Raw genomic sequence first — 25,610 nt, forward strand, 5'->3', positions numbered from 1 at the left:
TACATATTACATTTTGTTGTTAATAATAAATTTATTGATTTTTATAATTATCTTAAAAATAAACTTAATGTACCTTGATGAATGTCGGTTTTCTAGATTTTATTTGCAGCTTCCAAATTCAAATAATAAAAGGGTTGTTTATTTTCTCTATTTTGAAAATTCCAACATAAAGCAGCAGTTTTTCTTCCTTTTTTAGTTTTTTTCTTTTCTTTTTTGCCTTGAAGTTTCAGGATTTCAGGTGTTTTATCACCTTCCAAACACTTCAACACAGAAGAAAACTTGTGATTACGGGTCTCTTTGACTTCTAGTGTTGAAAATGATTTTCTAGTTTAAAAATCGCAAGAACAAAAAGAAAATTGTTTGGTGAGTAGATTATTTTAAAATAAAAAACATTTCTAAATTATTTTAGTTGTTTTACTTTCAGTTTTTTATTGATCATGTTTTTTATTTCTGTCATATTTTCTCTAATTTTTTATCTCTAAAAACTAAATAAATAAAAAACAGCTATGAGCTATCTATTTTTAGGTTTCGTTAGTAGTTTTTCTTTTATTTCTATTTTATTAAAATATGACTCGGATTTAGGGATAATTTGTTTAAACTTATTTATTGAAATAAGTGTTTATTTTAATCAAATAAGTAATTTTTTATTTTTTTATTGTGTTTGTCTAAATTATTTTTGGTTAAAAAGTATTTTATTTATTTATTTTAAGAAACAAATGTTATCTTGCTTCTTAAAAAAGTACTTGTATAAAAAAAAGTTTATTTTAAAGTTAATTTTATTAAATTTAAACAAATTTATCCTTAAAAGTTGGTTACGTATTTGACCTTCCATAACGAGGATTACTTTGGGAAGACAAAATAACACGAATGTGTGAAAGTCAAATTTGTTGAATTCAATAAATAAACAGATCTGTAAGGGGTTCTTGAGGTTTCCAAAAGCCAAGAATCAGAACGGAAAGCGAGAGTTAGCTAAATGACGTCGTAATATAAAATTTATGATTAAAAAATAATTTACATACACATTTAATTATGTTCAACATCAAAATTAATTATATAGAAATTAGTTTTAAACTTCACTTGCTAGCTTAGCAACACACGGCAACAAAGAATCGAAGAATCAAAGAATTGAGAACAAAAATGCAAAAGATCTTGGTGACGAAACATGTGTTAGGTTCGACACATTGATCAAAAGTGGTTCATAGCGGAACCACATTTGAACGTAAATCACCTTGAGAAGCCTAACTCCAGCCAAACGCAGGCATAGAAGCACGTTTCCACGTGGCGATTGTTGGTAAATCTAACCAGGTGACCCTAGCATGCGACGCGATGATTTCGAAGTGCCGCCATTTGACAATTTCCCTCCCTGTTTATATAAAAACGCTCATTTCCCTTTCCTAACATGGAACATACTCGCGTCAATTCCCTCCCCTTCCGTTCGATGTTCATTTTCTCCATTCTCTCCTCAGATCTACTTTCTCTGCATCGCATCCATGCCTTCTCATTCTCGCATCCTCAATTACCGCCATCGCTCTCTCCCTCTCCACCTCTCTCGCCGCAAACGCCTCTCTCTCCCTCCAACCACTTCCCTCGTCTACTCTCCCCGTTCCCGCTTCGATTGCGCTAGTCTCGAGGTACTCTCTGCTCTTGATCTCACTGTTTACACAATACGATTCCGTGAATCCTGTGATTTAATCACTTATTTATCGCTCGATTCCTTCTGTGCAGTTACATCCGTTGATTATTCCGCACAATGAATGCTGCGTTCTACGCAATGTAGCTCCTACAAAAGCCTTCGACGATGTTCGTTCTCGCTTCTCTGAAAATCAGTTTTTTTTTTTTATATATAGTTTTACTGTGGCTTCTTAATAATAGGACTCAGCGGAGGTACTTGATGTTCTGAAAGTCTGTAGCCGTAATCTCTTAGTCTCTAATTTTGAGTTTCGGAGATTATTACTTTCGATCATCTTCGATTTTGTTTTATTTTTCTCTAGTTTTACTGTTGTTTTACTCTTGCTATTCTTAATACTTATACTCAGTGGAGGTGCTTGCTGTTCTGAAAGTCTGAAACCATAGTCTCGTAGTCTCTAATGTTGAGTTTGAGAGATGATTGCCATGGATCATCTAAAGAAAGATTTGTATGAGTGATAAATGCTAACTTATTATTTTAACGATGTTGAGAATTTGGTGCTTAGGTGCTTAGTGAAAGTACAACATTAAAAAAACTTGCATCTATGTTTTGTCCTTTGGCATGCAGATGCTCTTGATTCTTTGACTAATGATAGTTGTGAAACTGATGTGATAATGTGCATACTTTCACATACCTTGCAAGGGTTTATATCTGGAATTTAACTTAATGAGCCCCCTTTGAGGCTCTAGCAAGTCATTTTTGCCATGAACTGTGATTTATCCATGCTGATTCAGTGTCATGACACTTATTATCTTTTTCAGGATTCATTTGACATACCAATGCTTGATGATTGGAATGCTGATGATAGTTCTTCTGCATATAAGCTCTCTTCCAGTGACGGGGAAGACAGTGATGGCGAAATTTTTCTTACTCCAGTGAATGATCTTGATTTGCCTTCTGTTTCTGCATCAAATAATGATGCCCTAACAGTGGCTGCTCATCGGTTTGCAAACCTTGGGAGGGGACGCAAGAAATCTAGGCAAGTATATAGAAACTTATCCAAATAGTTGATGTGAATAACCCTTCTATCTCAATCCGAATACTTCATATATTGAAACTACTATTCTATAGCATAAGACGGTTTCTAGAAATTTGGCATGACCTATGTAGCACTGACACTACATGTTGAAGCTGTGTGCAAGTGTTCAACACATGTTGGACATTGACACTCATATAACACATGTCCAACTCCATTTCGGTGTTGGAATAAGAAAATATTTTTTCCTGGCTCTGACATGTTGAGGACACAGCTTGGATATGGCTCCAACACCTAGCCACACTTCCATTCCGAGGGACATGAAAAGGGACACGGCTGGTACCAAAGTTTTCAAAAAAAATTTATATATAGTTTTTAGTAGGCAGAGAAAATTCAGAAAAGCTTCCTGCATACACAAAGTCATGGAAAGTCACAAACATATTGTTTATGGTAGTAGATGGATGGATTGAAGGTGAAAGACATAGTTCAATAGTTCATCATCTTGTTTTATAATCTATTTTGTAAAGAAACAAAGGTGTTCAAATTGTATAATGATGTCTCTTTGTTTTTTGGGAGACCCATTATCATAGGAAAAATGAAAAATATAAAACTCAACGAATTTTTTGAGATCACAACTAATATATAAATCTTGATTCTCAATTTTGATCTATTTGTCCGTACGTCCCCCTGTGTCATGTCTGGTGTCCGTGTTTGTGTTTGTGCTTCATAGGGCATTTATGAATGTTATCTTAATAATAATGGTAATAATGATGATGATGGGAGCTCTACAAAAGGCATGATGAAGATTTGAGGCTTAATAGAGATCAAAGGTGTGACCTAAATGAACATAAGATTTAGTTTAAGGTTTTTGTCAAAGCTGAAAGTGCATTTTAGTATAGTTGATAACTTAATGCTTGATAGCCTTTCTTGTCATCTATTACTTAAATCCTTACATATTGTCCTTTCATTTTTGTGGTGCTTTGGTAACCCAGTTCAGGTTTTAATATGTTTGCAGGACCAAACTTGGTATTTTCATCACTCTGGGGCTTATAATCGTCTTGACATTACTGCTTTTGTATGTGGATTGGTGTGCATGGAGAATTGTTAGACTTCCCTTGTCACCTTTTTACTTGACCCGCCCATTTCTCATATCAGCCATTTTAGCTTCTTTTGCTGGCTATGTTTGTGTCCCAATTTTTCGTCATTTTAAAATTATCCATGTAATCAAGAAACAAGGACCTGCTAGACATCACATGAAAAAGACGGCACCCACATTGGGTGGTTTGCTTTTTATACCTATTGGTGTAGTTGTTGCTCATGTCTTTGCTGGTTCCTCATCTATAGAAGTGTCTGGGGCAGCTGGAGCAACCATTGCATTTGCTGCAGTTGGTTTACTTAGTGATATATTAAGCCTCACCAAAAATCATTGGAGAGCTTTGCCTGCATTGACAGAAGTTCTCTTGGAGGTGACTATTTTTATTAGAAGCATTGTTTTTGGAGTTATAATATGCTAATTGATTTGTTGATTTTTAACACACACACCCCTTTTCCTGAAACCCCAAAATCCCTATTTGGTCACTCAGGGTCTGATTGGTAGGGAAGAAAGGAAGGAGGTGAGAAATTGGGTGGATGGAAACAGGGAAGGTTAATGAAAATAAGTGAGAAAATATAGGGAAAAGAAAGGTGTTTGATGTAAAGCTAAACAAGGAAGATATATGGAAAAGATTAATAGGTGAGAAATAAAGTGAAAATAACTAGTGGGTCTCTTGCCTTTTTTATTTCCCACCTATTTCTTATTGGCTTAATGTCACTTTTGGTCTACTATATTTCAGAGTTGTTTTGCTTTGGTACATCAAGTTTTAAAAGTTTCATTCTAATCATTTTTGTTTTCGAAATATATCGTTTTGGTTCTTTTTTCAATTTTTCGTTAGAAACGTTAGTGTTCTGGTAACCTTTAAATTTTAAAAAAGGACCAAAATGATACATTTTGAAAACATAAAAGGACGAAAATGAAACTTTTAAAACTTAATGTATCAAAGTGAAACAACTACGAAACATGATAGATCAAAAGTGATATTAAGTCCTTTAAAATAATTAACTTTACATAGTAGCGGCTAAAAACTGCCACTATCTTTATTTTATTTTTAAAAAAAATAAGCAACTAAAAAAATCTTAATCTCCTCCAACCTCTTCCAGATCTGAAAAGGTAAAAAAATACAGCACCACACAAATCGAACGACGTCAACACATAATCTCACTGGAACAACCGAAAATTCTTATACTCATCGGAAAACCAAAATCTTTCACATAACTATGCCATTGAAAACATAAGTAGGAGAGATTGTAGCAAGAGTTATCTTCGGTGAAAACAAAAATATGACCCTAACTCGCCAATTAACCCAAATCGAAACAAGGAAGTTACAATGTGACTCTTTGTGAGGTTTGCGAGCAAGAACTCCATTGTCACGCACAGTTGGGTCGAGCAAGTAGAGGATTTCTTGCCTGACATCTACAATCGAGCCGGACACAGGCGAGCAGTGCAAAGAGGGGCCAAATGGTGTGTTTCATTGGACCAAAACAAACACTAGCATTTCTAATAGAAAATTGAAAAAAGGATGAAAACGATATATTTCGAGAACATAAAGGACCAGAATGAAATTTTTAAAACATAATTTATCAAAGCGAAACAACTGCGAAACATAATGAACCAAAAGTGATATTAAACCATTTTAAAATTTAAAAGTTAACAGAACACTAATGTTTGTAACAGAAAATTGAAAAAATGACTAAAATGATACATTTCGAAAACATAAAAGACTAGGATGAAACTTTTAAAACCTAATGTATCAAAGCGAAAAAACTACAAAACATAATGGACCAAAAGTGACATTAAGCCTTCTTATTCTCCAAACAGATGCTCAGTGATATCTTTCTCTTCACTTAGTCCCTCAAAAAATGGTTTTTGCAATCGAATCCCTCACTAGTACAAATATGACTCAATTTTGTTCTTCTGCAATCAAAATCTGCCTTGGGAAACATTAAAATGATACAAATTTAGACGAGTGAGATACCAGATTTCAAAAGTGATGTGAGGAACTAAGTTGAAAATAAATAAAAAATTAACTATAGGGTTTTTGTTGTGGCCAATGGTTACAAATATTCTTTTCTTTTTATTAATCTGCATTTTTATACCACACAGGTAGCTGTTGGAACATGGTTTTCGTTTTGGTTGGACATCACCAGTATATCTTCACCCTATGGCATGTATACTTTCTTGTAACTCATCTGATCAGCATTTTTCTGATGGTAACTCACATATCTGTTCTCATAGAATGCAATGCATTTCACAGACAGTTGCAAGCATGACTTTTTTGCCCCTTCTGCCTTTGAGTTAAACCAATAATTAAAAAATAATATGAAGATTTTCTTTTTTCTTATAGGAAAAATCCATTCAATAGTTTTTAACCTTACTTATCTGAAATGTTTAGTTGGATGAACGACATGATTCTTGGCTGTGGAACTAACTAACTGGTCTCCATTATCTTCATAAGTTGAGACTTTAGTTCGGTATGTGAAAGTAATTTTAATGTCTTAATTCTGACTTTCAAGATTCATTTTTATTTTTGATTTACTCAAGTTTTGAAATTAATCAAATTATATGAAAGGAAAGATTTGAAGTAAAATGCAGCAATCTTACTTTTTTTATAATGCCCTACACTGTTGAATTGCATTATTTATTATAGTGTTACAGGAAGTGTTGGGTGATATCAGGAAAAAGAAAAGCATGAACATTTAATTTCTGTAGTTTATGTTGCTTTTGTTTTTCGATATTTTATCTTTTAGATGAATTGTCTCCACGCTTTATAGATTACATCAATACAATGATATTTCCCTTGCTGAATACTGTATTCTAATCTTCTTTTTTTCCTTCTACTAATATGCTCATTTATACGTATTTGCATTTTGACCTTTTGTCGTGATACTGCATAAGATACTCAAGTGCTTACCAGTGCTACCCAAAAGGGAGAAGAGAAAGTCTTTTATCATGTTGATGCTTTGTGATTGTGATGCTTTTTATTTTTTGTTGGACTACGAGTAATCCATTGGTTGTTCTGAAAATGCTACTTATCATCAGAAGTGGAACTAGAAAATTTTTAGTAGAGGTAGTTTGCTTTAAAATTTTAGATGAGGGAGAGGGCGGAGGGAATTTAACTTTATGTGGGTGCATAACTAAGGAACTATGCATAAGATTTTTTATTTTTTTTTTACTTTGGATGCACCCCCATTTTTACCCATAGTTCCATCCATGCTTGACATAGAAAACACTCTTGAGAAACTAAAAAGTTGAAGTCTTATAAGAACATTTTTTGTCTACAATCCTGTAAACTGTAAAATGTAGATGACAATGCCCATAAGTGAGACTTCTTATTTGTGTGTTTATCTGTTAGGCTATCTGTATGATTGACTGGTAACAATCACACACGTACCTCCTCCTTCATCTCATTTCCTTTACTTATATGCAGGAAGATGCTGGTTCCTCTACCTCTGGGCATTGTGTACTTGGGACGATGTTACCAACTCTTGACTTCATTTTGTTTTGTTTCCATGGGGCATGGTGTTAAGTTAGCAGATGCTCTTGATGGACTAGCTGGAGGTATTGCTGCGTTGGCATTTACCGGAATGTCAATAGCTGTTCTTCCAATTTGTTCTGGTTAGTAGCTCGTTTTATATCAACTGTAGACTTTGAACACATCTTTAAGCCAGATTTTTTTTTCTAAATTGTTCCAGTTCCACACTCAATCTATATAATAATCAATGAAAGGAATTAAAAAAAGAGTATATAGATTACAACAACAATAACAAAAGCATTATCTCTACAAGGATCATACAATGTCATTTGGTTTGGTTACATGTCAAATCTTCATATATGTTATGTACCATGAGATCCCTCTTAACAACTTTCTCCTCCAATGTCTTTCTTGGTCTCCTCTTTTTCACAGTACTAATTTACTAAAAACCATGCAATTTATTCACACTGTTGCTTCTAGTGACCTTTGTACATGTCGAAGCTGCAAACCACCATAACCAATTTTTTGTTATCTTTTCCTTAATCAGTGTTATGCCATTATCTCCTCGCATATAATCATTTTGTTTCTTGTCCTTTCTTATGTGTCACACATCTTATTTCTGCTAGTCTCACCTTTTTCTCTTGTTCTTTTGGAGTCCAACATTCACTATCATATAGTCAAATGTATGTATAGCAATATGATAAAACTAACCTTTGAGCTTGATAGGTACTTGGTGATCACAAGTAATTCCCAATGCATGTCTCTGTTTTAGTCATCTTGCTTATATCTCGTGTGACATCTCATTAATTTTTCCATCATTTTGTATTATTGCTCCTTGATATTTAAGCTATATCAATTTTTACTTGATATTTCTTTAGACCAAGCAATGTTTCCTTACCAACTTTTTTTTTTATCATGACACTAAAAATGTTTATTTTTAGTACTATGTAGAATGAATTATTACTTATAACGAAGACTTTCTTTGATAAATTTGTTATTTGTAAATATGCCAAACCAGATCTTGCTATATTTGGAGCTTCAATGGCTGGATCTTGTGTTGGATTTCTTCTACACAACAGATACAAAGCATCTGTATTTATGGGTAATATTGGATCTTTGGCACTTGGTGGTGCATTAGCTGCAATGGCTGCATGTACTGGAATGTTCTTCCCGCTACTCATTTCTTCTGGAATCTTCATTGTTGAGTCATTATCAGTTATCATTCAGGTCTGCCCCATGCTTATAATGCTTCCATACATTAGTTTAAATTTTCTTTTTCTTTTATGAGTAAAACAGACTCATTAATAGGCTCAAAGGCATTCCTGTTTGTTTCCAAATGAACTTTATGTCCAATCCACATTTCAAGTGCATGGGCAAAAGATGTGATGCCTGTGCTGCATAGTCATAGAAGGAGTGGTTGGTGACTCGGGTGTCTTGAGTTGTAGGTTCAAGCCACGTTCTAAACTAAACAAAAAAGATAGTGTGTGTTCCATGTAGACAGGCATTTTGTATCCATGTTGTCCTCTGATTAAGGATTTGACTCCTTGAAACGAAGTTTGGAATATGTGTACTAAACTATCAGAGTTAAAATCTCAACCGTAATGTTATAATTTCATACTTTATTTTTTAATATGCATCATTCCCTTTAAAAGTGTCGAATCTCTTGGTCAAGTCATAACTGACATATCTTTAAAATTTACGTATTCGTGATTTTATTTTAACATTTGATTGCTTTCTTTTCTCTACCAGGTTTTGTACTTCAAGATGACTAAGGGCTTCCAGGGAGCATGGTGGTGGCGCTTTTTGAGAATCCCTCCCTTTCATTACGGGCTCCAGTTACGTGGGTTCAGAGAACCAAATATTGTATTGGGAGCTTATATTATATCATCTGTTTTGGCTTTGCTTGGCGGCTATGTGGGTCTTGTTTCAGCATAACATTTTGATATGGATCGGTAAACAAATGAAATGACACGACTAAACAGTTTCGAGGACTGGCCTCCTAACCAAATGGGGAAAAAGTGAAATCAGAAAATTGCAATCCATCCCTCCGGTTTCAAAATGCATCACACCATTTTAACGCTAGTTTGTTATCATCTGTTACAAATGCCGAAACTACTGCATTGCATGAACAATATTCCTATCGGCCTTATACCACTGTTACAAATTATTTTACCAAATGTCAAATCTCCTTTACCGTCTGTGGTCCTTGTATTTGAGCGTCCTCGTTTACTTTTCTTTTTCTCAGCATGGTGTTCTTGATTGAGCCCCCGGGTTTTAGAAATACAAGTTCCCAACGCGTGTGAAATTTATCATTCCAACGTGACAAAAGTATTTTTCTCATTTTACTCTTCGTCTAGTATTCAGTATTCACCGTTAACAAAACAGTTGTCATAATCCACAAGGTATCCTTTACATAGGCGGCACTCTTTTTTAAGTCGCGAATTTCTATAATATGACTCAAATATTAGAATAAAAACAGTATTCAGTATTTTTTTTTCATTTCTCATTTTATTCTTTTTTTTCAAAGGGGCTAAAACAATTTTTGATAATTATGTGACTCAAATATTCAAAGATTAGAATAATTTTGATAATTATCAAATATTTAAAGAAAAATAGACGACAGAACTACAAGCGCCAATTTTAGGTCACGTGAGTTTTTACTAAAAAATTGAAATTTTTGGATCATTAGATTATCTTAATTCAATGGTTGAAATTTGGTGCAGACTTACACATCTTGTAAATAGATCCTATCTTTTTTTTTCTCTCTCTATAAGATAGAGATATTAAATTTGTATGTATAATCGAACACCAAGAATTAAGATTTTTAAGATTAAATCTTGACTATTCATTTGGTTATATTGTTTAGATTTAATTTTTTTTCTCTCATGTAAAATATTTTCTTCTCATGTGATATGTCTTCATATATCTGTGTTTGCATTTATATTTTGTTATGGTATTTTTTTGCATTAAAATCGGTACTCCCTTTGAACTTATATAAAAATAAAAATAATTAATTTTATGCTAATTAAGAAAGTTAGTTCATGTTATTTTTTTCACTAATCTCAAGTGGAAAATAAGGTTGTTTCTAAAATGTATTTTATTGAAACTTATTATCATAAAAAAAAGTCATTAGAAATAGGATTAGAATTAAACGAAGGTTGTTTTAGAAAGATAAAATTAAATAGGACAAAATTAGTTAGATTTATTTATATTTAATTAAAATATAAAATTAATTTTTTATATATATAAGTTAAGAGAAAATATATGTTTATAATTTATTCAGTATGTATTATCGTGTATATACAATTTATAGTAGTAGTTTAAAGAACTATGATTATTATTAAATACATTTATAGTATATAATAATCATAGTTCTCACGATACAAAGACCGCTGCACTACCAAACCAGATTATCGCTATCATTTGAACACTCATCCACCCCGCCACTGAGCATTTCACGTGACCAGCTATGCATGGGAAGTGAGACAAAAATCAATTTAAACATAAGTTTTTGTCTTTCAGACTAGTCTGCGGAGTAGAACATCCTTGTACGTGTCACAATATGACCTATGTTGCCACTTTGCATGCCACGTAAAATAGTGAACTTGACATAATACTAAAGGTGAACAATAGATTACATTTTGCAAAAAAATTTAAACTTTAAATTTCATCAATTCCAAAAACTACTCATGTAATGATTTCAGAAACTAGATAGTAGCGGTTTTACTCGATTAGCATGGTATGCTACACACTCCCCACGCCATTCTTCAATAATGCAGCTTTTGCGTATGACAAATTTTGTTTTAGTTTCTTTAAATAAACCCTGTTTTATTTTAGTCTATCTAAATATATCTCTTCTCTCTAAATAGTAAATACACATCAATAGTCAATACATACATAGGACCCTTATTAAATGCATTTCTTTTAGCTCTTTTCTCTATTAAATGCATTTCTTTTTTCTATTTCTCGTATTTTTTTTTTCTTTCTTCTTTATTTCTCCTCAACAAAACTTTGCATCTTGTTTCACACAGAGAGAGAAAGAGAGAGATGGGGTAATGAATCTACTTTACTCTTTGCATTCAAGTCAGTGAAAGAGCAATTTGGATTCCATTTCATCTTCAAGCCTCCATGATCAACCCATACCTTCACACGATGACGAACGACGAACGACCACCGGTGCAGCCACCAACAAACTCAAATCAGCGAACCCATCAAGTCACACGTTGCAACGTTAAGCACCCGCTAGCTAATTGGTTCCTCATACCATTGTCTTTTTCTACATGCCTTTTTAAATCATGTTGATTCCTACACATGCATAATCAATTCTTCAAATCAGCTAGTTGATTAAACACGTGTCACGTATTAAAAATTGATGTGTTAAAAATTCAATTTTCCTTCTAAAGCTAATTATTCCATCGACAACTATAATTAATTGTGTGTTTGGTTTAATATTGTAGAATTGATTTTTGATATGTTGTTATATGTTTAGTCTTATGTTAGAAAATTGATTCTGACTTGAAATAATTTTAAGTAGATCAAAAAAATTTAACTGAATTTTATTTGAAAATCAATTCTAATCACAATCAACTTTATCCAAAATCAATTTTGCCCATGCTTATCAAAACATACACCAAATACAATTATATAATCAATTATAGTGTATATAACATGTTGATTTATTTATATTTATTTGTTAAAATAAACGTTTATTTTAATAAAAATAAACAGCTCTTTGTATTTTTTAATGTGTTTGTTTAAACTGTTTTGTTTAAAAAAAAACTAATATTCTACTTATTTTAAGAAATAAATCTTATTTATTTCTTTAAAAAATTATATAAAATCACTTATTTTAAAATTATTTTTTAAATTTAAATAAACTCACCCAATAATTAATTATATAAGCTCACACGTGTCATTTGTGCATCAGTAATTATAAGGATATAAGAATCTTTTAAAATTTATTTAAATTCTTTCTTTTCATTTCACTTATATGAGTGGTTTGGTTAGATAGAAGAGACAAAAATAGAAAAGAATTAAAAAAAATATTTAAATTAAAATAAAGAAAAGAGAGGAGATTCACACTAAATTTTTAAAAGAAAATCTCCCTCCAACTTTCTCCCAACCAAACTACCATTAAATCAAACTATATTTTTAAATATTTTTTATTTTATTTCTCACTCATTTGAATATTTTACTTTTTTCAAAATGTAATAATTTCCATGTAGAGGTACCGGACAAAGATTTAGGGGTGAAGAATGAAGAGCATTGAATTCTGCCGACAAAAACAAAGATTGAGCTGCGGATTGGTTTGTCTCATCATATGATGTACAGCTTTCCCTTTTAAACCTACAGATGTGGAAGGCAGAGCCGCAGGCAGCATGTTAAAGTGACCGGTAATAAATATTTTACTATTTGTTACGAGTATTTCTCTTTTCAATTTTATCATATTTTCTATTTTCTTCTTTCTTGCATTTATTCACCCAAAGTTATCATAAACAAATAATAATAGATCTTTAAAAATATTAAAGCTATTTTTTCGACAATATCACTATATATAATTAAAATAAATTAACTAATACTTCTATTGAAAACAGGCATCTATCATAAAAAAATTAAGTTAGTATTTCTTCAATATTTATTTATAAGACATAATCAATAAATTTTGTTATCTCTTATTGTAATATATTTTTTTCATTTCTCTTGTACATTAATTTTTTTTACTAAAATATTTTGAATTATCTTTTTTTTCTTTCTATACCATGAAGATAACAATAGAATGCATTATCGTTTGATTGTAGGATAATTTATGGCAAGAGTAGAGTAGTTGATAAACTGTGAATATTTTTCTAAGAATTTATATCAATGGATTTTTTTCGCAAATAAGTGGTCCCAAATCCCAATTCAATTTAAATTAATGAGAAATAAATTTAAACAAATAATAAATATCGTCTTAGAAATTAAATAAAGAAAAAAACTTTTAAACGTGTGACGGTCGACTCCGAAGACAAGACACAACACAACAGAAGGCAACAATGCAAAGACAAATCCCAAATCCAAGAACAAGAGGTCAATCTAGCTAGCATTACATAACAGTGGTGTCAGTGCAACATGTGCATGTGACCACACGAGTTTTACACTTTCCTGACTAGACTAATCTAGATTTTAGACCAAAGATAGGTTCACAACACACCCACGTTGGATGCTACAATATATCAACCAGAAGCTACTATAAACTTTACAATGTTACAATCCAGCAAAACCCAACATTGTTACGACCCACAAGTCCCGAGTCACAAGAGTTTTCGTGGTAATTTATAAATTGAGTTTCAATATACTTTACACAACATGGAAGTAAAGAAAAATAATAAATGTTCATTTGCTTAAATGAGAAGTTATATCAATGGAACATATGAATGAGCATTTGTGTTGGTTTACGTTGAGATCATATGATTTATTGTTTTTTATACGCACTTGATGTTGTATCTATTGATATGAGAATGTGGAGTTGTATAATGCATGTTTCCCCCCTATGTTTCTATATTTGTATGCATTGTTGTTGTGTTTGTATGTTATTTGCACATACTCTTGTTTTACTTGTGTCTGAATGTTCACCCTTTGTGTTTGTTTTTTTTTTTTTATCATTTTTGTTCATGGTGTTGTGTCGATCGAGGATTATAAGGTATGAAGTGGAAGGTACATTGGGTAAGTCATGATTGAGTTCATGAAAAACATGGGAAAGTTATAGGATGTTGTTGTTCCATGTACTTATTCCTTTGACTTCTGCTTCGAATAATTTGAGCTTATTCTCTTATTAGATTGATCAGCTTAATTATCTTTCTTCAGCATTGCATCATTGGGCTAGCCAAGGTTTAGCAAATAACTTTCGTTTGTCGGGGTGATTCTTTAAATTTGGCTTTGTGAGTAGTAATCAAGGTTGCTTTAATGTTAGAGCTTCTTACTCCAACAAAAGTAGCCATGATTGCGAAGACCTCAAAGAACTCTACAATGGACAGGTGAATAAGGAAATTGATTCTCATAAACAACACTAAATGTTCTACACTGGTTCAATGGAATAGAATGTTCACTAGAATAACTAAAATTTTGATTGGAATCAAAGATAAAACATTATTTTTAGTTATTTTAGTTAATTTTGAATTTAAAGATTAAATATTTTATTGAAAAATAAAAATAAATAAAGTAAATAATATAATAATTAAAATAAGAAGGAACATTGTTGACTAGGAGATAGGTATTGTGGGGATAAGAATGCGACTCTTTTAATTAAGAAATAAAAAGGAATTTTGTTATACTATTTAGGATAAAAATAAAAAACTCAAGCACTCGCATAAAAAAGAAACCACAAACCAGTAAATTAAAATAATTTACTAAATACTTCTATTTTATCAAAATAGAATTATAGAGTAATCATATAAAGTACAAATTAACTAAAGTGGTTAATTAAAGGCACTCATACTTTCACCTCTTCTCAAATTACCAACAAATACAAGTGATTCTAAATTTGATCCCTTCAAATAAAGTTTCATTTTTTATTCTTATAGATAAAAAAATAATTGGACTAAAAGTAATTAGTCAAATTCTTTAATAAAGATTAATTATCAACAAAATTAATAAATATTTCACACTAATATCATAATAAAAAAAAGTTAACTTTTTTATGTTTGTTATAGATTCCTTAACGGTTTAAAACACATTTCACCATATACTCCTATTATTCAAGAGATATATTATATTGTGTACTTCAAGTCTGTCTAAAATGAAGATTTTTTTCCTAATATCTGAGACATATATATAAAATACCATTAAATCATATTTAAATAATTAATTTTTTTTTTAAAATATATATATATATATATATATATATATATATATATATATATATATATATATATATATATATATATATACACATAACTTTTTTAAGTAACTATGTGATAACTAACTAATTTTTAATATGAATCATATATAAAGTTAATTTCAATTTTAACTAAAACTATTTCAAATGAATTATTTTTATACACAAATTTATATATATATACATAGGAGACACATCAGGTTAGAAGAATATTTTATTACGAGAGATGAGAAAATTAAACACTTCTTATATATCCGTGGAACAGGGGTTTAAAATATAATTAAAGTAAAAAAGAAAAAAAAAACATATATTTAATGCAAGAAAATTATCTAATGTCAAGGGGAAAACTATGTTGACATGTGACAATTGTCTTTAAGCCACCAATTATTTCAGAAATAAAACAAATATTCTTTTAATAAAAGTGTATTATCAGTGATTTTACTAATACAAATTTATCTAATTAGTAATGCAATTTTTTTATCTATTAATTAGTCTCTTTCAAACACGCATTAAAGAAAAAATAACCTTGCTAAGCACCATTTCTTATGCTGGCTTCAACTTTCAACACGTGAGCTGCTCCTATACATTTCTATTAAAAATCATTGCTGACTTAGCTATACAGATGTAGAACCTATTATAATAACGGCAATAATTTCATCATTCAGAGTGATCACAAGTATGTAATAATGTTTTTTCCCAAAAGAACACCTTTCAGAACTTTACAAAAGATACACGTACAGATACAGCAGCAGCATCCCAAAAGTTCAAAAGGGCCACCTCAGTAAATTTGGCATCTTTCTTTGTTACATCATTTTATTTGATTGCTAATAAGCACCCAATCATCCACCTTCCAATCACCTCTCACATTCACATACACAAACTCTTACAAGGATTGCAACATTTCAAAAAAACCAACCAGAAGAAAAGTCAACACAATTTTGTGGCTGCTAGACACAAAACACAAACAAATTTTGATAAAAACACATTTTGGATGTCTTAATTTTCAGTCAAAATTGAATTTATCCAATTTAAACCAAAAATTGGAATCCAAAACGCATCTTATCCAATTAAATTTAAAAAATGATAAACCTGCATGAGACGAATAAATAAACCCATGAGAGAAGGGCAATATGGTCATTTGACGAGGTCCTCTACCGAAGGAAAAGAAGGATACCGTGCGCACCGTTTGGACAGAAATACCCTGCAGTCGTCTTTGGGGCAAATGGTGGGCACGTACGCAATCTCATCACAGCCGTCGGATATGTCCCTCTTGAAATCGATCAACGTTGTGAACAAGGCGATGAAGAGAACAAGATGATTCAACGCGTACCTTTGACCTACACACTGGTGGGGCCCAGCCCCGAACGCGAGAAAGTTTCTCTTAAATATTTGGTCCTCCTGTCTCTCCTCCGAGAACCGGTCCGGGTCAAACCGGTCCGGTTCAGTGAACCCTTGAAACGACGACTCGAACGCCGACGGAAACACGATAGCTCCTTTTGGTATCGTGTACGATTCCGTCAACGGAAACCTTTCCGCCGCGACGTGCGGCACCAGCGTCGCCGGCGGCCGGAACCTCACCACCTCACGTGCCACCGCCTGAGTGTACTTCATCTCCCTAAGCATATCGGCAGTAATCAGTTCATCCGACTCCGGCGACCAGATTCCGGCGACTTCGGCCCTCACCTTCGCGAGCACCTCCGGGTGCGATTCGAGCAAAGCCACCGCCCACAGAAGCGACGAAGTGGACGCGTCCTGCGCCGCGAAGAGGAAGTCGAAGAGGTAGCCACCGATCTCGGCATCGGTGGAGAACGGCGGCGGCGTTTCTCCGGCGAGCTTGGCCTCCTCGATTTCCCTGAGCGTGTCCTGCATCCAGTAATCGATGAGGCACGAAGGCTCTTCCCCTAATGTCCGCATCCTCGTTTTGCTCATCTCGGTGCACGTGCCTAGGGCTACGACAAGCCGGTCCACGGCGAGCCTCGCGTTCCGAAACGCGGTGCCGGGGAAGTCAAACGGCAGCTTCATTAGCCCCACGTTGAATAGAAAGTAATCCCTCTCAAATCGCTCTCGGGCTTTGAGGCCCAAGTACGGGCCCACGAAGACGGTCTGGGAGGTCTCGAGGTTCATGTCACGAGCCAGGATGCGGAGCGGAATAGAATAGGAGCCTTGGGCTTGGGCCTGACTGACCCATGACTTGAGGTGGTTGAGGATGATAATCTGCTGGAGCGAGGTGTAGGTGGAGAGGGCTTTAGGGGTGAAATTGGGGGCGATCCGACGGCGGAGATTTTTGTGGTCTTGGCCAGTCATGTAGATGAGGTTGTGTTCGCCGAATAGTTTTTTCCCGAAGGGGTGGCCCACTAAGCGGAAGGCGTCGGGCCTGACATTGGAGAAGATTTTGTGGGAGAGTTCGGAGTCTCGGATGAAGACGATGAAGTTGCCGATGATGTAGTTGGCGGAGAAGCCCAAGGGAGTGGATTTAGCGAAAGAGGATTGAAGGTCCCAGAATTTGGTAGGGTTTCGGACCAATGGGATTGCGTTGCCTAGGAAGGGAAGGACCAAGGAGGGTCCTGGGATGGAACCTTTTTTGACTATGTACGAGATCTGTTCCAGGAGAAGCAGGAGGAGGATGAAGCATGCCAGGTACGAGGTAAGCTCCGTGAAGGAGAAAGAGGCCAAGAGGGATGCCAGTGTGAGAGCCTTCATCCTCCTATCCTATCGTACCGTATGTGGGCAATGCAGAGAGAGAGAGAGAGAGAGGGAGGAGATTTATTATGGTGGCAGGGGGAATAATAAAAAAAAAAAAAAAAAAGGAGGGTGAAGTCAAAAATGGTGAGAGATTTGATTTCAGGTCAAAATTAGAGTTTTGATAGGCAGAGGGTAGGTGGTGTTGGGAATAGTGGATAGAGGTAGTAGCTAGTAGGAAGCAGAAGAGGTGAAGAGAGGGAGATAAATAAGATGGTGGTGGGTCTATGGTGGGGTTCAGATCCAGCTAGGTAAGGCCATTCTCTGACGTCGGAAACATCGTTTACGACAACGGATACACTCTTTTCTTTTTCTTTTTCTTCTCTCATCTCTGTGTGCCCCTGCTCTAACTACTGTTACTCCTAGTCGTGAATTCAAATTTTATTCATACTTTCAACTTCTTCTCTCATCTCTGAGATTTCAACGCATACTTCATAGATCTTTTTTTAATATTTTTTATTTTATATTTAAAGTGATCCCACTATTATTTAATTAAACAACATAAATCGCTATTATTTATATGTATGGTTGTTAACAGTTAAACTTAAGTTTCCAGTTTGAATTTGCCAAAGCAACCCAAATTTGATTTTTACAAAACTAAGTTTTCAAACAAAATTTCCACGTACAAACATATTTTTGGTGTAACCAAACATATTATCAAAATAAGTTTAATCCCAAAACTGAATTCGGAGTACCCAAACCAAAAATCAAACATACTCTAAATCTTCTTTTAGGATGAAACATGCACTAAGGTATGAGTTAGGAATGTGATTTTGACAATTTTTAAATGAAAATAAAAGAAAATATATTATTTTAAGAAAATAAAAAATATCTTTGACTTTTTTAATTAGCATTCAATCATATACAACTTTTTCATTTAAAAAATTTGTTTCATGCCTTACCGAAAAGGATGTATTTTTGAGAATTTTAATATATATTTTGAATTTTAAGATATAAAATAAGAAAGGAAAACTTCGTTACTTAAAAAGTAAAAAATACTTTTGGGTTTTTTCAACTGGAATTTAATCATATAGTAGTACCAATTTTACATTTAAAATATGCTTCATGCCTTACCCAAAAAAAAAATGAGAAAGGACAAATTTTATGCATTGAACGAAATGATTGTATATTTTGTTATAAATTAAGTTCGTTTTTATAGTTTTTTCTACAAAAAGTTATGGACACATTTTATGCATTGGACGAAACGTTTGAGACTTAAGATTATTAATATTCTTAGCATTTTTTATTCTTGAATACAGCTTTATCCTAAATTAATTAATTATTGGAGAAATAAACTTAATATTGGAAATGTAAATATACTATACTACGCATTGTCATTTTCTTTAATGCTTTACACATTTTACTCGTGTGAAATTTCTAGAAATCGCTCTTTTCTGCTGTCTCTCTGTGTATCTGGACCAGAATCGCCTAAGATTAAAAAGAATTGCATGGTGATGCCTTTTTAAATTAAACGGTTTAAATATTTTTAACTTACATTTTATTTTATAATTTATTATATCAAATCTATTTATAATAATTGAGATTCACATAGTTAAAAATTGAAGCGCAGAAAATTCTGGTCTTATCTCTGTAGTCTGCATTGACACGTGTGTCTTTTTTCTTGTAAAGTTTTCGGCTGGCTGCTGTTTGTATTATCCTTGGAGCATTCTGTTTTCTTACTACCACCTATTAAAAAAATCCGAATCATACAAAACAGTTATGCATATTTTATGAATTTGATCATTGATATAATTTAATTAATCTTATATTAGTAAAATAGTGTTGAAAATAGTTTTTTTAATATAGTCCATAATGTTTTCATACGGTAATTCATTAGTGGTAACGAGATGGTTCAATTAACATTATTATTGTGTCAAACTATGAAGTAAATTCAGTAAATTATGTAGTATATTTTAACGTAACAGGAAATAGTATAATATTCCCACAAGAAAAAAAAAGTATAATTTACTTATATTTTAAAAAATATTCTTTAATAATATTAAGTTAAATATAACGTGATTGGCTGAAATTTCTTTACTAACGTACTGCACATATTTAAAACAATGAGTCAAGTGTGTTACGTTATCAAAACCACAATTCGACAGACATATCCCGTTTGTTCATTTGGAATTGAAGTTTTTGGGTGTGACAAGAAGTAAAGAGAGAGAAAATATAAAAATTGAGAAATTCCTTTACATTATTTAAACTAAAAGAAGTAAGAAAAGAAGACAAAAAGAAAATTCAGCAAAAAATAATAATTTTCTTTTTTTGAAATAAAATTTTTTCTCTAGAAATTTGAATCTTCTATGTGCTTATTTGAGGACACTTTTATAAATAAAAATTAAGACAAAAAAGAGGGAGAGAAAAATTGAATATATTTTTATTCTTATAAAAAACAATTCTTAATTTATTTTACACAATGAATAATATAAGAAAGGTAAACAATTGTTACGTCTCAATTTTTTCCTTTTTCTTTTTCTTCAATTCAAATTTCAATAATCAAAATGTAAAAGCATCTCCGGTGCCTGAAAAAAAACAATAATTTGTTACTACAATCGAATTTGGAATGAGTTCACCAAACGTAGAAAAACTAGTGTTACTTTTAAAGAGTTTATCGGTCTTGGAATTGCTGAATTATAAGTGTAAAATGAATTTTACATTAAATAGGAATGAAAAATAAAATATTATATAAGTAAAAATAAGATTCACAAATCTTAATTTTATGATTTTAAATTAAAATATAATATTAAATTTTGATTGTTTATGATCCAATGCTAAAAAATATTTTTGCAATGTTACCCCTTAGTCGCAAGGACAATGTGTTTGGCTGCTACTCGTGTCGAAGAACATTGCTGGCTAGTGGTAAGCTGGCCGCTGACCAGACTTGGGTCATATTCGAAATATTAACAAACTATCAACTCAACTAACTATAAAATTTGGTGTAACTTCATTTTTTTGAATATGGTTAAAATTATTAATCTAGATAGAAATATATCATCATTTTATATCTGAGATTTATAAATAATAGAATATGAGTATGAGTAAATTCTAAGGTGCATTTTTAAAAAAATTATACTAAACCATTTGACCATCTTTTTCCAATTCTTTCTCATCCCTTTGACCATTCTTTCTTCGTATAAGCAAAACCCCCCATCTCAGGTGCAGTTGTTGCACCATCACACCAGCACCACCATGTCGTGAACAATTTAAGTCATCCTGAACCACTTGCCACCATCAAAATTAATCACAATTAGAACCAACGCATATCACTAAAAATGAAAAAAAAAAAAGAAAAAAAGAACCACCATTATACCATTGTCACTCTGCTCTGTCATCATTGATTATAATCACTTTGATCCTCCAATCAATGCAACCACCATTGGCCACGTATAAAGAAGAGAGGCAAACTGAAAACGTTTAGAAAGTAGGATTGACGAGAGGTAAAAGCAAAATTAAAACTAACGTTGGTCTAGCATATGCTCGTATTGAAAAACATTTTTAAAAATTAGTAATTAGTGTCAGCCACAATTCACATAAGTGGAAAAAAAAAATCAATTTAGCACTAATTGGGTTAATGCTAACTACATCTATGTCAACGATAATTATCACTTAAATATTATCGTTGAAGATGTTACAATATGAATGTGAAGTCGTTGTTATCCTCAAATTTTCCTTCTTCAAGGTCAAGGTGATAGTTACTTTTCCTCTTCAACTACAGTTCAAGCATTCTTCGAGAAGTTTAATTAATCGAAAAGTCATCCTTTTAGAATATTCCAATCCTATCATTTCCATTTTATCTCCGTTGGATTTGTGAATATATATATATATTAAGTCAATTACTTTCGGTCACGTTAGTATTCACTATTCAAAGTTGACAAGACTTGAAAAATTCCCAATCGTGTACGACCGACTCTGTTTTTATAGAACACCATTTTTGATATTTCACATTTCCTTTATTTGGACAAGTAAAAGTAATCTTGAAAGCTCAAACCTCAAAGGTTCTTTCCACATCCAAGACGCGCACCATAACATACAAATCGATTCTGCTAAGCAGAGAATTTTAGCATAATTAGTCGGTTGAAGATATAATATGTAGAATGTTCTCTAAGATTCCTCCACCAGGACGATGATGATGCCTTCCCATGTTTGAAATGAACAAATAAAACACGGGTTTCTTGCTCGTGAAGAATCTGAATACTAAGTTAAAAGTTACATTTTCTATCAACCAAAATACTAAAGTGAAAATTAAGTTCAACGAAAACTTGATAAGATTTCTAATTTTCTACCAACGAAATCTAATACTATTAAGCCAAAACGAGAAGAAGAAAAAAAAAATCTGATATTAGAAGACTAATTGGAACAAAAATATTTATAGGAATTAAAAGTATAAAACATATTTTACATAGACTAAAAATGCTAATTAAGCCTATTTTTATATTATTATTATTTTACATTTTTATCTTATCAGATTGTCAGACACTTCTTTTTTTTTTATCATATATTTAATTATATGAAAAATATATAAACATAATTTCTGCATAAATTTTACATCCCCATATATAATTAATCATTAAACTATTAGAATTAATTTTATTCAAATATAATTTTATATTTCATATTGAAGGCACACGTCTCAAGAATTAAATCCGCACAAAACATAGCTATGTATGTCGCGGGCTTTGAGTCTTGAGCATACTTAAGGGCCCGGACAATGTCTCAAAAAGCAAGCGTCACAATTTCAATTATGATTGTGACATTATTTTTATTAATATTCTTTTTATCGTGTAATACCACATAATTGTAGGGAAGTTGATGGAATTAGATTCATCCCATGAACTTGATAAATTAAATTAATTTAGATTAGTTTGGTTAATTGATTTTTAAAAAAATCTGAACTAACTTGTAATTACTTTAGTTTTTGGATTATTTATTTTTTAACTAGGACCAATCCAATTGCATTATCAACTATTTTTAACTTTTAAATTAATATAACATAAAATTTCATACTTAAATTTTTCTCTCATTTTCGTTTTTATTTATTTATTTTGGTATTCTTTAATCTTATCTAGTATTGTCATGTATCTTAATTTGGTAATGTTTCATAATAAAACGGAGAAACAGCTAAAATGAGTTCATGCTTTCATAATTATCTTACACTTTAAATTAACACAATCTAATGCTCATAAAATTTTCAACAAAAAAGAAGGAAAAAAATACATCACGTGACATGAAAACCCCACCTTTGACTTGGGTAATTCAACTCTCATCCCAGGCAATTCTGGAGTGCTTCAATTCAAGAAATTCAATTACATGAAAACAACAGTCAAAAGTTATGCATAATTGCTTTGAATATCTGAAATAGAGCTGGTGGTGTAGTGTAGGGTGAAAGGAAGACATCAAATACTTGTAATCAGCTGATGGTCTACCCCTAGTATTAGTGATCATGTGAATCTCCTGTATGTAATGTTCAATTTATTTTCTAATTAAGAGTAATGTCAACTGTCAAGTATGATCAATTAATAGTTTTAGGAATGACTTTTCAAGAGGACGATGTGTCAATAATACTGGGATTTGTTAACCTGTTTAATTTGATCCAGTTTTAGTAAAGCAGACTTAGGTTTTCAACTCACCTTTTCACCTAACCCGCCAATATAAGATCGATGAATTTGCAATATTTTAATGAGACTGAAGCAATAACTTTATTCTAGAAGATCGATGAATATGCACCTTATTTATTTTGTTATGAAACATAAAGTAGAATTTTTTTAACATATAAGTTATTTATTTTACTTAAATTATTATTCATAGAATTTATAAATGTTTAACGTGCAAGTACGGAGAAAAATTAGTTTTTGGGTTGGTTGAGAATATTATAATCCATTAATTATGCTGACGTAGAAAAGATGTTTTAAAATGAATTTGTAAATCCAATATAATTTATCTAAGGATTTTTTTTTGGATCAATGATAAATTTTGTTGTGAAAGTTTTGCATTATGAAAATAGCAGTTGTGTAACAAAAAGAAAAAGTAGTTGTTATACTTTTAGGTTTTAACTACCTTTAAAAAAAATAAAAACTTTTGACTAACTTTGTTCTTCTCTATCATATCAATTTTAAGGCAATTTGCAGTGAAAGGACGTTACGTTTACGCAAAATTTAATTAGTTTAATTTTGATATAGTGTTGTTTTAAAGATTTTTAAGTACATTGTTAATTAATTAAAAAAATTATCTTAAAATTTTAAAATAACTATTGTAAAAAATAATACCTTTTAGTTATATAATAATCTATTATGGAATAACAGTATAAAACTATACTATTAATGAATATTGTTAGTGGCTACAACAATTTAACGGCAAGTGGTGACATTAAGTAACTTCAAAACTTATTTGAATACAAGTATTATATCATGATTTGTAATTGTCATATTGTGTACTTTTTTATTCTTAGTAATATATGTACATGATCTGGGAGAAGAAATTTTAACGCAATTCACGATGAAAAGACGTTAGTTTACGCAAAATTTAACTAGTTTCATTTTGATATATTGTTAGTTTAAAGATTTTTACATTTTTAATTAATTAAAAATATATATGAATATTTTAAAATAATTATTATAATAATAAATAATTTTTATTATATGATAATATATGATGATATAAAAGGTTTTTTTTAAGACAATAATGATATAAAAAGTTACTCTATATTATTAGTGTATTTCAATTAAATTCAAAATTACTCCACATGATACGTGAACAATTAATGAATATTTTAAGTGGCTATAACAACTTAATGGCATGTGTGATGACATGAAGAAATTACATACAAAACTTATTTAAATACAAGTAATATCATGATCCATGATTGTCATATTGTGCACTTTTTCTCTTAATTATGTGTACATCATTTGCGAGAAGAAAGTTTGTATTTAATATACTCGATAGTTGATTAGTACTTTTTTTGGAACTCAACTATTTATGATAGGGTTAATTTAAGACCCTCATTTATAGTAATAACAGTACCTCCCCGTCCATAATAATCATCATTTGAAAAGGAAAAAATTATTTCTAAATAATTATCCTTTTAATTTTTTAGTATAACATTAATTAATTTTTTACTTATATCTCTTATAACATCAATAATATGAGCTAGAAAAATTAAAAATGATCAAATTAATTTTATAAAATTATTCTTCTTTTTTCATCTATTTTTTTTTATGTTTGTAAAAACTACTTGTAAGTAAGTTATAATGGGCCAGAGGAGTAATGGTTCCCGCCTGGCTTGGTTGCAGTGGTGTACCGAGTAAATTGGCTCTTTGACTCTAAAAGTTTGCCGAAGAATTAATGAAACTGATACATTTAAAAAAAAATAAAAAATCGGTGAATAAAAAAAATGAAGCTGATGCAGAATAAATTTAAAAATTTCATGCTCCTCTATTTTCAAATGGATTTGACCATTTGGGCTTTCAATAATGCCGTCAGTGTTATTGCTGTAATTTTTTATTGGTAAACACTAATTGTTAGTTTGTTAGTTTTTTTTTTATTGGCAGAAGAAGCCAACACATGACCTTTCTCTTGTTTCCTCCCATTTTAACAATTCAACCAACCTTTTTATATCCTGTGATTATGACATTTGGTATCAGTTTGTCTAAACATTTGGGACCTTAGAAAAACAGTCTAAACATCTTTATTTTCTAATTTTATGTGTCCCCAGTTTCACGAAAACTAGTTTTCTCAATATACACAATAAAACAAAGTTTCATCAAATAT

At 31.6% G+C, this 25,610-nt stretch overlaps 2 protein-coding genes across 2 annotated transcripts; one reads left to right on the forward strand and one right to left on the reverse strand.

Annotated features, from left to right (window-relative positions):
• Positions 1-1,113: 1,113 nt before the first annotated feature.
• LOC114386743 (phospho-N-acetylmuramoyl-pentapeptide-transferase homolog) lies at positions 1,114-9,475 on the forward strand. Its single transcript, XM_028346776.1, has 8 exons — positions 1,114-1,631; positions 1,726-1,800; positions 2,449-2,666; positions 3,679-4,129; positions 5,863-5,927; positions 7,187-7,374; positions 8,250-8,458; positions 8,981-9,475. Exons 1-8 carry the CDS (start codon positions 1,317-1,319, stop codon positions 9,164-9,166), a joined length of 1,707 nt encoding a protein of 568 aa, XP_028202577.1. The 5' UTR covers positions 1,114-1,316; the 3' UTR covers positions 9,167-9,475.
• Positions 9,476-15,738: 6,263 nt separating this feature from the next.
• Positions 15,739-18,214, reverse strand: LOC114387884 (cytochrome P450 710A11-like). Its single transcript, XM_028348117.1, has one exon. It carries the CDS (start codon positions 17,802-17,804, stop codon positions 16,239-16,241), a length of 1,566 nt encoding a protein of 521 aa, XP_028203918.1. The 5' UTR covers positions 17,805-18,214; the 3' UTR covers positions 15,739-16,238.
• Positions 18,215-25,610: the final 7,396 nt, after the last annotated feature.

Source organism: Glycine soja, chromosome 15 (assembly GCF_004193775.1).
Source record: "Glycine soja cultivar W05 chromosome 15, ASM419377v2, whole genome shotgun sequence".
Lineage (NCBI taxonomy): Eukaryota > Viridiplantae > Streptophyta > Magnoliopsida > Fabales > Fabaceae > Glycine > Glycine soja.

Coding starts and splice junctions, on each gene's coding strand:
- LOC114386743 (XM_028346776.1), top strand. CDS start 1,317: ATGCGACGCGATGATTTCGAAGTGCCGCCATTTGACAATTTCCCTCCC. Junction 7,375..8,249: donor TGTTCTTCCAATTTGTTCTG/GTTAGTAGCTCG, acceptor ATGCCAAACCAG/ATCTTGCTATATTTGGAGCT. Junction 8,459..8,980: donor CATTATCAGTTATCATTCAG/GTCTGCCCCATG, acceptor TTTCTCTACCAG/GTTTTGTACTTCAAGATGAC.
- LOC114387884 (XM_028348117.1), bottom strand. CDS start 17,804: ATGAAGGCTCTCACACTGGCATCCCTCTTGGCCTCTTTCTCCTTCACG.